At 35.5% G+C, this 13,109-nt stretch overlaps 1 protein-coding gene across 8 annotated transcripts in view; it reads left to right on the top strand.

Annotated features, from left to right (window-relative positions):
* METAP1D (methionyl aminopeptidase type 1D, mitochondrial) overlaps positions 1–13,109 on the top strand; it is a 102,822-nt gene that overhangs the window by 81,348 nt on the left and 8,365 nt on the right. For 7 of the 8 annotated variants that reach the window (XM_017661924.3, XM_037022945.2, XM_017661925.3 and 4 more), the window contains 5 exons: positions 3,833–3,990; positions 5,988–6,137; positions 7,556–7,704; positions 8,293–8,335; positions 11,632–11,795. In XM_017661924.3, the coding sequence (XP_017517413.1) occupies positions 3,833–3,990; positions 5,988–6,137; positions 7,556–7,704; positions 8,293–8,335; positions 11,632–11,795 (664 nt within the window). Of the gene's footprint in view, positions 1–3,832; positions 3,991–5,987; positions 6,174–7,555; positions 7,705–8,292; positions 8,336–11,631; positions 11,796–13,109 lie in introns of those variants that run through there. The other variant, XM_073218699.1, reaches the window with a different exon arrangement.

Raw genomic sequence — 13,109 nt, 5'->3', positions numbered from 1 at the left:
ATTCACTACAATATGACAAACAAAGTTAGGATCTTCCCTCCTCTCCTTTTTTTGCCACATTAATTCGAGGACTATTATCTTCTAAAGGCATGTATTGACTTAGACCCATTTCTTCATTTCACCTGTGAAAACACTTGATTTTTTTTTCTGATTTGTAATGAATAGTTAGTAGAATAAACATGCTGTGGTACGTTATTATCCTGTTACTTTGTGACAAAATTTATAGGGTGTCTTTTATCAGATTGGAAAAAATATTTTGCTTCAAATAAAAAATTATCTTGTGAAAGTAGAATTGCTGAGTGTACTGCAGAGCGATGATTGCCAACAGACTGGATATGCTCAGGCTGTGCTCCTAGTGTTACAGTTGTGTGGGTGTACCTGCATCTTTTCAGCAGTGAGCCCATCATTTGGCAGGATAGGTACACTGATAACACTGTTCATCCTAGAAATGAATGTCTCAAAAGCCTCATCCAGATGTTCTAGTAGTGGCCTGATGACTTCATGCCTCACATTTAAGTACATAGGAAAGATTTCCCTTATAATGACTGTGTGCTTGAACTTGATAATACTGATAAAGATGATCTCTTTTCCATGTAATCAGCCACACTGACAAAACTCTTCATGAGTCCTAAAATTGATCAGAGTCTACCTCATCCCATTACCTGAAATGCAGCATGACAATCAGATGCTGCTGAATGAAGGCACAAATGTCAGAGCTGAAAGAGACCTCAAAGATTATGAAGTCCAACTCCCTCATTTTACTAAGTCTTCTGTATCAGTGGGTAGTATCTGCAAAGTGCACAGTATAGAGCTTGGCACCAGTAAGCTCTCAGCCAATGTTCACTGTTATTGTTCCTGCTCCAGGCCCCACTGTTAGCTCTTGGCAGGACCAAGAGCAGACTCTTAGCTCCAACGTGCCATCCAGTGCTGTGTCACCCTGGCCCACTTTCTGTCACACGCATAGCCATCTGATACATTCTCATGTATTTATTGGTTTGCTTTTGTCTGTGCCCCACCACAGACTGTGAGGTCCGTGAGAGCAATGGCTTTGTCCCTGGCTCATCCTGTGTCCAGAGCATGGCATAGAGGAGAGCTCAGTCAGTAGTTGTCAAATAAAAGCATAAATAAATTTAGAGGTCCACAGGTAAACATGTCAAAGAGTTGACACAGGGAAGGAAAAGAAATTCACATTTTATGTACTTTTTAAGGATGGTTACATGTTTATGTTACCTCAGCTAATGTTCATAACAGGTTAGTGGTGAGAAAAGTACTACTCTTCCCATGTAGTGGTGAAGAATGTGGACTCAGTAGTTTTGGTAACTCAGATCTGTCTGACTTCAAAGCTCATGCTATTTTCACTGCCATAATGCCTCCCAACTAAATCAGATTCTAAGAGTTTTTATGAAAAATACTTTCACTCTAAATGTTGGCTGGCCTCACGATATTTTTTCATGATTAGAAAAAAAAAGCTTTCCTTAAAATCCAATCCCTGGAAAAGCATATTCTATAACAAAGCATGCTAGCTACTAGAGTCCTTGCACACTGTTGAAAGGCGGCTTGGACTGGCAGATGCAGCCCTGGATTTGGAGGAGGCAAGCCTGGGCCAACCATTGACCACCAGAGGTGGGAGCCTTATCTGTAAAACAGTGATGTCAAGAGCTGCCTGCCTACTGACAAGAATTGGTAGGAGATACTGTATATAGAGCACCTAGAACTGTGCTTAAGAAAGTGGCCATTAGATGTTAACCACTGTTACTGTTACTATTTCTATTAGTGTTACTTTATTAATAATAATCATAATGCATACTTTTGCCAGAAGGGACACACTTCTGAGCTTGTGTCTGTGGTCCTACTTAGGGATGCAGTTAGGGGGCCTGGAGTCACAGATTGATTCTGCTTGCGTCTTTCCCTGGTGTCAGCTGGGACCCGGGTTTTCCATCCCATTCCCACAGACTGCCCAGCCACCTTCTGGTGGCCACTCCGCTAAAGTGTGTGTCTGGTCAGCCAGAGGAGCTTGGCTTGAGAGGGTGGGTGCATTAGGTCAGCCTATCACACTTGTGGAAAAATAACTTAATAATAGTAGTAACTTTCAATAGTTTTGTGATGCCTTTTAAATTCTGGGTGTGTCATGTGCATGTGTATCAGCTCATTTTTTCTCGTGTGTGTGAGAGAAGTAATATACTTTGTGATGGCAACTCGGTCTGCTTTTCTTCAGCTTTAGCATTTACTCCATGTCCCTGGGGACGTCAGTGCCTCAGTGCCTTCTGCAGCACCAAGGACTAAATACTGTTCCCATTGCCTGGAGGGCTGCATGCTGCTGATATGCTGGTCTGGGTACCACACTTGGGAACCAGTGCTCTAGACCAGGAGTAGGCAAACTGTTTTCGTTAAGGGCCAGATAGTAAATATTTTAGGCTTTGTGAGGCATATATCCCTGTCTCAACTATCAGCTGCCGCTGTAGCTGGAAAGCAGCCATCGATAATTGTAAGAGAATGAGTATAGATAGCTATGTTCCAGTAAACCTTTCTTTGTGAGCATTGAAATTTGAATTTCATATAATTTCACATGTTAAAAAATATTTTCTTATGACTCTTTTCAACCATTTATAAGTGTAAAACTAATTTTTTAGGCTGTGGGCTGTATAAAAATAGGCAATGACCTAGGATGGCCTTTGAGCTACAGTTTGCTGACACCTGATGTGCAATTATGACATGGGGAATTTTTTAATTATTGTTTTAATTATAAAAGTAATGCAAGTGAATGGTTTAAAATATCTGATGGTATAGAAGAAAATAAAACAAATCAGGAAGTCTTTTTCCCCTCTCCCAGTCCCAGTCACATGCCCCAGAAATTACCACTATTGATGAATATCAATTTTCAGAAAGGCATACCACAAGCTTATATAAATGTAAAACCCTTTTTACATTAATGGACTTTTTATACCTATTGTTCAGCATTTGCTTTTTTCCTAACAGTATACTGTGACCTCTTTACATATCAATACATAGAAATGATTTATCTTGTTCTCCAATAGCTTCATAGTCATTTGTTCTGTAGATACACCATCATATATTTAACTAGTCTCTTCCTGATGAGCATTTGGGTTGTCATATTTTTCTCCCACAAACAATGCTGCCATGAGGGTATATTGTCATACATCCACCATTGCATAATATCTACAAGGTAAGTTCCTAGGAGATGAATTGCAGAGTCAGAGGATATGTTCATTTAAACTTTGATACATATTTCTAAATTCCTGTTGTGGATACTTTAGGACCCTCTATTCATTTTCTTTCAGGGTTACAGCCTACATTTTTGCTATTTAATCTTTATCTGACTTGGGCATTCATCACAATGAATTTCAGTGCTTCACGGCATGTGAACTTAACACAGAGTAGTAATCCTGTCGAGGGCAAAAAGTGCACTGCAATTTGTGCATGATTCTTGAAAGGAAAACAGCTTTAAAGAATGTAAAATCACCTACACAGTGCCCTTGCCCTGAATTTAGGGTCATCCTGGACATGGCTGAGTCAGGTACCACAGCAACAATTGTTCTTTCTGCCAACATGATGCTCAGCAGATGTTTGTTTCCTGTTAGAGTTTTCCATTGTCAAACATTTATGTAAACATAGTATTAGCTAATAAATATGCTGTTCTGTTATTGTACTAGAACTCAGAATACTATTGCTTTCCTTTCTATTTGGGGCTTTTCTTTTTTGAGCCAATAAAGGATTAGAATAAAGATTTAATAGATGACATGTAACATCTTAAAATGTAGTGCTGTATTAGGATATTTTCTTTTATTTAAAATATGTCTATTTCTGCTCATAGGTTGTCATAGAATGTTCTCTTCACCACTCAATCATATCTACTTACACAAGCAGTCAAGCAGTCAACAAAGAAGAAATTTCTTTTTCCGGAGACAAAGAGATATTTCACACAGTATAGTTTCACCGGCGGCAGTTTCTTCAGCTCATCCAGTCCCTAAGGTACTGTATTGCCTATTATCTGCTGCTTTTTCTAGCCAAGATAAAGGTTAACTGCAGAAATAATCAAAGATATTTTTGTATCTTTGATTTCTGAGCCATTTGAATCATAGTTTTTAAACTTGGTTTGTGGTTTAGAATTGTGACTTGAGAAGTTTTAACTTCTATAATTTTAGTTTTTTTAAATAAAGCTTCTGAGCTTACAGTTGCTTAGCTTATTTAGAATTCAAGTTTCTGACATTAAATTGTCTATATTAAATTTCTAACATGAAAATAAAACTGTGTATATTAGTTTCCTAACTTTTTCTAGGGGAAAAGAATTGGCTATAAAATTGGGATCATTCAAGAAAGATTTCTTAAAATTAATATACTAGATATTTTTTTCTGAAACCTGCTTTTATAATTTCCATGTTGTTAATGCTGCTGTCTTTAAGGCCTCTGTTGGAATAAATTAAATAAGATGTCCTATCTCGGAACATTCTTGATTTTTTTCAGAGATTTAAAATTCTCTAGAAAGACAATTAATTTTTCAAAATGCAATATAAAGGAGGTATATGAATCACTTAGGAAGACCAAGAATAGCTGAAAGAAATATAGATTTCTCACAAAAGTCACCTGCTTTCCCCCTTTTATGCATATATTTTTTACAGTGAACCCACATTAAGTATGTTATATTCCATGAAAGTAAGGGCCCATTTTTGTGGCAAGTGATGACAAGATAGGCCCCAGAGCCCAGAATATGTTCTTGGTATTTTGTAGAAAAGAAAAAAAAATATCTGGAGAAGTGAATGTATTGTTTTAGAATTTTAGTGGCAGCCCAACAGCACTTCTGCCTGTAGTTGTTACCTGGACAGATCACAAAAATGAGTGGAGACAAGAGCACAGAATCTCTGGGGGAGATAGGGTGAGCTTTTGTGGGCACTGGTGGTGAAGCTATAGGACAGAAGATACTCATCCGGAGCTCAGTTGCAGCAAGCCAAGCAGTGGTGTTACCTATATCAGAAGGGCCTATTTGAACACAAGAATAAGTGGAGGCCTTTAAATCTACTTCTGCGTGATGCACTTCACAAAGAGCAGAGCTCTAACCTCAGCCCTTCCAGAGTTGCTGTGATGTCAATTGAATAGTATTATCTCCCTCAGCTTCCTGTCCCCAACTGCTGTGTAGCCTTACTTAGTACTGTTCAACAATGCTTATGTAGCATCTCTCATAAATAGTTTGTAAAGAGCTGTGTAAAACCTTGGGACTGAAAGAAGCTCTGTGTGTCAGATAGTATTTATTTTCTGAATACTTCCCATGGATTTAAATTAAGTAAGTGGTGGAGAACTTTCTACAGATATGGTCAGAGTTGAATGTTTTGAGTTTGGTGGGGATTTGTTTTTGTTTTTTGACAAACAATGGATATGTTCTAGGCATTTTTATATACTTTTAAAAAAGAAAGCTGTTTTGTTTTGTTCTCCTGCCCCTTCTTACTTTGCGTACAGTTGCAAAGTGTAAGAAAAGTCTATATGTAATAGGCTTCCTTGGGCTTGACAGTCTGCCTTTTACACATACTCATTTGGAGAGGGTGTTGTTGAGCTATCTTTTGCATAAATTTTATCTTTGTAAAGTTAAGAAGGTGAAAGTGCTCTTAATAGCCATTTGGCACTTTGGAAGCTTGGCACTACTTTTCATCCACGGCAATATGCTTCTAACAGGGTTGGGAGGACAAAGAAAAGAAAATCAGTGTTTGTTTTGACCAGAAGTCTACTTCAGTCCAGTTTGACTCAAAGCACAGTAAGGCTAACATACTATCCAGAGACAGCATTAGCAGGCAATGTTAAGTTCAAAAGGGCAGGGGAAGGAACTGGGGGCAGCCTGGAGGGTCTGCTGTGCTGGCTTGGGAGGTCGGTGCTCCGGCAGGAAGGGCAGAGCTCCATGAAGCAGTAGGCTGTGGCTGAAAAATGATCTCATTGTCGTGCGCTGGGTTCTGATCTTCGTTTTTCAATCCTTTTCCCTCAAGCGCATAAAGAAGCCAGACTATGTGACGACAGGCATTGTACCCGAGTGGGGAGACAGCATAGAAGTTAAAAATGAAGATCAGATTCAAGGGCTTCATCAAGCTTGTCAGCTGGCCCGTCATGTCCTCCTTCTTGCTGGGAAGAGTTTAAAGGTGGCGCCTCACCAAGCCTCAGGACTTATATAAGGGGTGACAAGCCCTCCTCTTTACCCTGTGTCCCTTTAACTTTTCTTTTGTACACATCTAATTTCTTAAAAAGCAAAGCCTTGGGATGGGGGAAAGAGATTTTATTATTTCATGTGTTTATTCTACAGGTAACTTAAAATCCAAATTCAGTTGTAAGTAGCAGAATTTTGGAGATACTTTGGGCTCAGTCAGCCTATCCCTGTTGATCATTGGCAAACAGCTTTGAATTTTGCCCCCTTACTCCTGCCTGTAGTTTCTGCTTGTATTCCCCACATTATTTCTGCGTGCATGAAGATTTTCTCTGCTCTGCCTTAGTCGCCTATTTTCTTTCATTTGCTCTGCAAAGAAAAATTAGACCAGATACACAAAGCTATAGGTGCTCTAGCAATGTAACTATTTACAACTTTGTTACTACAGGATTTAGTTCTTTCAGAATAATCTGAAACACCCTGCTACATAAGAATCATTAAAAAAAATATGGGTCTGTCATTTCCAAAAAGTATAAAGAATTTGGGAAGTGAGACTCAATGATGAAATCACTTCTTAAGAGTATCATCTGTGTAATAAACTTGTTATAGCAACATAACTAAGCATAATATGAATAAAAAGTAACACAAAGAAAATAATTGAAGAAATACTTTTTAACAAAGGGAAATCTTTTTAACAAAGTATTTTGTTTTAGAATTTTATTTATGATTTATGAGTTTATGAAGATAGTTTTCTTGTGCTCATAAATTCAATATTAGTTTTCTTTTACTTTGGGAGCAATTGGATACCTTCTGGTAAGGGAAAAATACTTTTCAAAAACACATTGATTTATTGAGATACAAGAAATCAAGATCAGTGAAAACCACATCTCTGAAAAATGTATTACACTGAGTTTTTAAAATTATGATCTTTAATCTTCATGCCATGCTACAAAACCCAGATAATGTTTTGCTGAGGTTAAAAGGTATGAGTTGACCTACTTTTCAAGCTTTATCATCTAAACTGAAGATCCTTTTGAAAATTAACTTATGTGCTTCAGTTAGCTCAGAGCACTAACTACTGAGGAAGAAGAAATTGTCTAAGAACATATTTTTAAAGTCTTCAGACTAAAACAGAGTCATGTCATTTAATGACTCACAAGTGATTTAAAGGGTCTTAGAGTTTATATTTTCCATTTCATAATAGTCCATACCACCATCATGTACCCAAATAATTGTCCCAAAAGACACAATTTAGGATTTTAATGTTAATCATAATTAATTCAAATGTTATACCACAAGTTTATTACAGTAAATTTATACAATCTCACCTCAAAGTGCTGTAGCTATAGGCATAGTCAGTAAATACAGAAAATGTCTTCAACTGTTGCTACATAATTTCCTTATTTAATATTTTAGGTTGACATGACAACTGAAGAGATAGATGCTCTTGTTCATCAGGAAATCATCAGTCATGATGCCTATCCCTCACCTCTAGGCTATGGAGGTTTTCCAAAATCTGTTTGTACCTCTGTAAACAATGTGCTTTGTCATGGTATTCCTGACAGGTATTCATTGCTTGATAACATATTGTTCCTTTGGAAACTAAAACATGAAACTAAGGTCTCTCACATATGTTGAAAGACTTTGTGGTTTAATTGAAACTCATCTGCAAACTTCTGAAGCTGATAATGGTAAAGCAAAGATTTTCAAGTATTTTGCTTCTAAATGGACAGAATACCACCACTTAGTGTTTGTTAAAGCAGTATGTAATCCAAAAAAGTAAATGTGCATTAACTATTTCTTTTACTTTCTGAGATTTTAGCCATATAAATGGTAAAAATCCAAATGTAGCCAAATATTGGTTATCATCTTCTATTTTGGCTCTTTGCAAAGTCATGGTAACTAATAAGTACTTTTTCTAAGAATGGTGGATTTTTAAACAATAGGAATATGTTCACATTATGTATTTTTTGTAAAATTTCATGTGACTAATATAAGTCAGAGATTATATATATTTATTCCACTTATTCCTTTTTTATTCCATGTTGTCATTGCAATACTGGGTGTGTGATAGTTGTAATTAGCTCTTCATTTTTATACTCCTTTTATTGAGATCTGCCATTCACCATTTTTTTTTTCTATTTATGTTTCAGTCGACCTCTTCAGGATGGAGATATTATCAACATTGATGTCACGGTGAGTAAGTAATATAAAAAATAGTCTTTGATCAACTTCAGAATTGCTGGTAGCAACGGGAAGAATTGTGGATTGAAAATGTGAACTGCACGGATGGAAGTGCTGTTTACTTCTAGACCCAGACGCAAGCAGCTGGTTTCCTTTTTTGTCTTTAACTCTGTGTTTATTCCAAGTACACCAGGCCTGCCTTGAATTTAGGGCTGGAATCAGATGCACTGAGATCAATGTTGGCCTAAGTGAAATGTCAACCCAATCCTGCTATGTGTCATGTTTTTGAGAAGGTGTAATTGTTATTGATCCACTGTGCAGTTAATGCAGAGCACCACAGCTCTGGGCAGCTGCTGAAGCTAGATATATATGAGATGAGCTAACACGAAGAAAGCCAGCATTTTTCCTTCACTCTGCCAAGATTGATCTTCTTCTTCCTGCTGATTTTGAGTGGGGCCTGTCATTATCTTACTCTGTCATTAGGGGCTACATTGGCCTGTGTATGTCAGTCTATTTGGACAGCAACTCTTTTGCTAGCAGTGTTCCTTAGATTTATTAAAATCCTTCAAGGTAACATAGTGTTCCATCTGTGGAATAGAGAGCCCTGAACTTGAAGCATGCATGCAGAGTGGTTTTTTCTCTGAACTCAAGTTTTCACCAAATGGTTAATAGCCTTTCTTTTAAAAGCAACCCAAATTTATTTAGCATAGGAACTTCAAATTGTACAAGTTCTCACTGTTTCTAATTTTCTTAGCCTTTCACTATTTTCAGTCTTGTATTACTAGTGCTTTGGCAGTTTATTTTACTAAAAAATTTTGTAATTTTAGAAATTTGGGTCATGTTGATTGTAAATAAATTATTTACATCCAATGATTACTAAATAAGTGTTAAATAAATAAATATAATATAAACATCTGATGAGAACTAGTTGAGGTAGCATTCAAGAAGGTCAGTGTCTATTAATGAGGAAATCTTTTTAATAATAGTTATTTTATATCCAAAACTTGAAACTTAGGTAGGAGTGGAAATGAGGGGGAAATCGGCATCCAATACTTGAGTTCAGTCAGATTTTTAGTTGTTTAAATTAATTTAATCTTTTTCCATAATATCAGTTTGTGTGAGGTGGTAGCCAAAGACTCTTTTTTTGCTTATACTCTATCCTGTCATTTTATCCTATTTAGAATACTTGAACATTGCTCCACATATATTCTGCTGATATCTAACTCAGAATCATGTAGAAGGAGGTATTTTATGAAGTGTACCTGAAATAAAGATACACTTTATCTTTTGGATTGTACCTGATTTAAGGGTTTTACACTGTATTATCTCACCTAATCACCCCCTTATAAAATACTGCTGCTTTGAATGAAATACACATACTCTTCCATACTGCTTCCAATGTGTCCAAGGAAAATATTCCATGTCTTTTCTAAGTTGCTTGAAGACTTTGAACAAACAATTCTATTTTTAACATTCAAATGATTTCACAATGGTAAAACTCATAAAGCAAAGTGAAATATTTTCCAGGGGTCTAGAAATGTGAAGGAGTCAAGGAAACATGTTGGTCAGTATCTTAACAAATTCTATATATGAAATATTTTATCAAGTGGAAGGCTCCATTATCAGATTTTATACTTACATCAGAAAATATTCATTGTATTTTGTAATTGTTTATATCTAGATGTTAAACCCAGGGAACAACATATATCACATGAAATTAGACTTCTTTCCCCCTTGAAAGTTGAACGTTAAAAAACAGATAATGCAATGCCGATAGTAGTTGCTCAGTAAATAAATATTTGTTAAATAAATGAAGTACAAGACAAGAATAGTTTGTGGTTACAAATAGTAATTATAGACAACTGCCACAGGCTTTCAAAAGTAGTGTTATTTCTATGTATGTTGAATCTTTGAAGAAGTCATATTGAAAGCTAGCAAAAACGTAATGTGAAAAGGCAAATAAATATTTTTAAAAGTACATTTTTACTTAAATAGTAGTTAATAAATATTCAGTTACAAATTTTTTAACTAATTACTCATGTTAATAAATGATAATATTTGTGTATAATGTCAAAACGTACTTTATTGGTATATTTATGAGAATAAATGTATAAAACACAGCTCTACCTCATGGTAACTAAGATTATTTGATGTAGTAGAGAAAAACACTTGATTAGAAGCCAGTAATCCATCATATTAAACTGGATCAGCCTCTAAAGCTCTGCCACTAACTTTAGACAGTTACTTGTCCGTGCTTCAATTTCCTGAAGATCTAAAGACTGCTTCTCATACAGAACGTAAGAGAATATTTTTTAAATGCAGAATAGTATATGGATTTAAGACATTAAATCAGTATTAAAACAGAAAGCTCAAATGAGTATCTTTTTTATAATACTTTCTGCTTTCTACTTCATGAGAAAGAGAAATAATTACATAGGACAAATTTATGCAAAATAGCAAATTCCATGCTATATCTCAGGATCAACATTCAACCAGTCTCCTCTGTCTTCTGTATTTATTGTAGTGTTTAGTAATTATTGCTTTTTATAATGAATCTGGTATCTTTCAAGACCCTACAGGGCCTTCTGAATCATTGAAGACTGATAAAATTATGTTTCCTTTAATTTTATTTTTAAGCCTGCTTTGTTACATTCTAATTCTTTAAAAATCCATGTATGTGTTTTCTGTTAACATGCTGTTTATCTGGAACATTTGATTAAGATTTTATTTCCAGACAGGATTTTTCTATAACATATTTCATTCCTATATTGAACCACATCAATTCTTGGAACTAAAGACTCCTACTGTCTGTTATAATACTGACATGTCTATTTTATTTCTTCTTGTCATTATGTATCACTTCTGAATGTGGGACTGATAAACAAAAGATCAAGTATCTTCATAACACTGAAGAAACTTCCCTATGTTAGATACTTCTGGGTCCTCTAAGCCTTATTGTGGTAATTGTGGGTCAGTTTCTTTGGTCACTAATTTTTGCATACATAGTTTTATCTTCTTAAAAAAAAAATGAGGAATCAAAATGTTATAATAAAATTGCCAGTCCTAATGCTGAAATAGCTGTACTAGTCACTTACTTTTAAATTTTGCAAAATGATTGCATGGCTTCATCTTTTTAATTACTATAAGGTTTCAGTATATCTATTTCTTTTTTTTGTAAGTAAACTTAAGAGTAATTATGGAAGGGTGAAACATATGAATCTACTAAATACATAAATGAATGTAATGTATACTTTAGGAGAGTCAATTTCTAAACCAGGACATATTTTAAATTTTCTGCCTGTGTTTAGGTCTATTACAATGGCTACCATGGAGACACCTCTGAAACATTTTTGGTGGGCAATGTGGATGAATGTGGTAAAAAGTTAGTGGAGGTTGCCAGGAGGTGTAGAGATGAAGCAATTGCAGCTTGCAGAGCAGGGGCTCCCTTCTCTGTAATTGGAAACACAATCAGGTAAGCCTTATACTGACAAGTAAAGGGAGGGTTGGCAAATGGTACAAAGGTTATTGGTGGCTTGGTATAAAGTTGATGACATGTTTTATGATTCAGAACCATCACTTCAGTCAGATATCAGTATGTGAACTGCCAAGCTGAAATGTTGTTTAGGTTTTAAGAAAAAAAGATCTTAAGAAAGTGAATTATACCAGGGTTCCCAAAGAAGCTTATAAAAACCCCTAGCAGCATTTATATAACTGCTTTAGTTTTAGCTCTACTTGTTCGTCCATAGTATTCCTTTACTCAGAATCATACCAAACATGGGAGAAGGTACCTAAGAAGGGGAAAAAAAATCCCCATTCTTCAGTAATGAGACAGGAGAAAAGCTACATTTTATAAAGGAATGAAGTGAAACATATTCTTATGAAACAAAGATAAAAGCATTAGCTCAAGCCATCCTTACCTCTCCAATCAGTGTCTTAGCAAACAGTCTGAAAGGGGGGCCATTTGTCTTTTTTTTTTTTTTTTTTGGTCTGGTTCATTTTTCCTGAAAACCATTGTTTATTTTCCATACACATTCTCTGCTTGCTTTTTGAGTGTACATGTAGTTTCTGAATTCAAGACTTTTCTTTGTAATCTGTTACCTACTTTTAGATATTTTTTCCCCATGTTTTGAAGTGGACATGCAGAATATATTTTCATTTAAAAGTAATGCATTTTGTTAAAGATGATCACATCAGTACCTTTTAAAGTAGTGTTCTCATTAATGTGAACCACTGAATACTTCCCAGTTTGTCTAAAGGATGGAAGGCTTAGTCACCTTGAAAAGATGCTGCCTTTTTTCTTCGTAAGCCTTCAAATACTTTAAGAAAAAAGGCAGTAAAATATCAGTTAAATGTATTTATGGCTTTAAAAATATTGTAACAGTGTCTGAATCAAACTTTAGTAAAATCTCTTTGGGTTATATGTAAGGAGCTTTTATTGAAGACTTTGAACAAAATTGTGTTTTTGACAGTTTTAAATTATAGGCTAACTAGCCTGGGAAAAAAGGATAGTGTCTCTCTGTTCTTTCATAGGAAATGTTGAATCAGACCCCTACTGGGAAAAGAAATTTAATGCATATCTCACTATCTTACTGTCCATGAATATAATAGAAATGAATTCAAAATGCAGTTTTATTTTTGCAAATGGGATGAGTCGATAGATGTATCTCATATTTTTGAACACCTAGGGTTCAACAAATTTACTGGTGGTGCTCTTGCATTTTAACAAAATTTATTCTTCAGTAGAAGGGGGCAGAGAACACTAGATTCTTATTCAAGCATTCTCTCG

The sequence above is a fragment of the Manis javanica genome, chromosome 12, assembly GCF_040802235.1.
Source record: "Manis javanica isolate MJ-LG chromosome 12, MJ_LKY, whole genome shotgun sequence".
NCBI classification, from domain to species: domain Eukaryota; kingdom Metazoa; phylum Chordata; class Mammalia; order Pholidota; family Manidae; genus Manis; species Manis javanica.
This window is presented reverse-complemented; position numbering and strand designations above follow the sequence as displayed.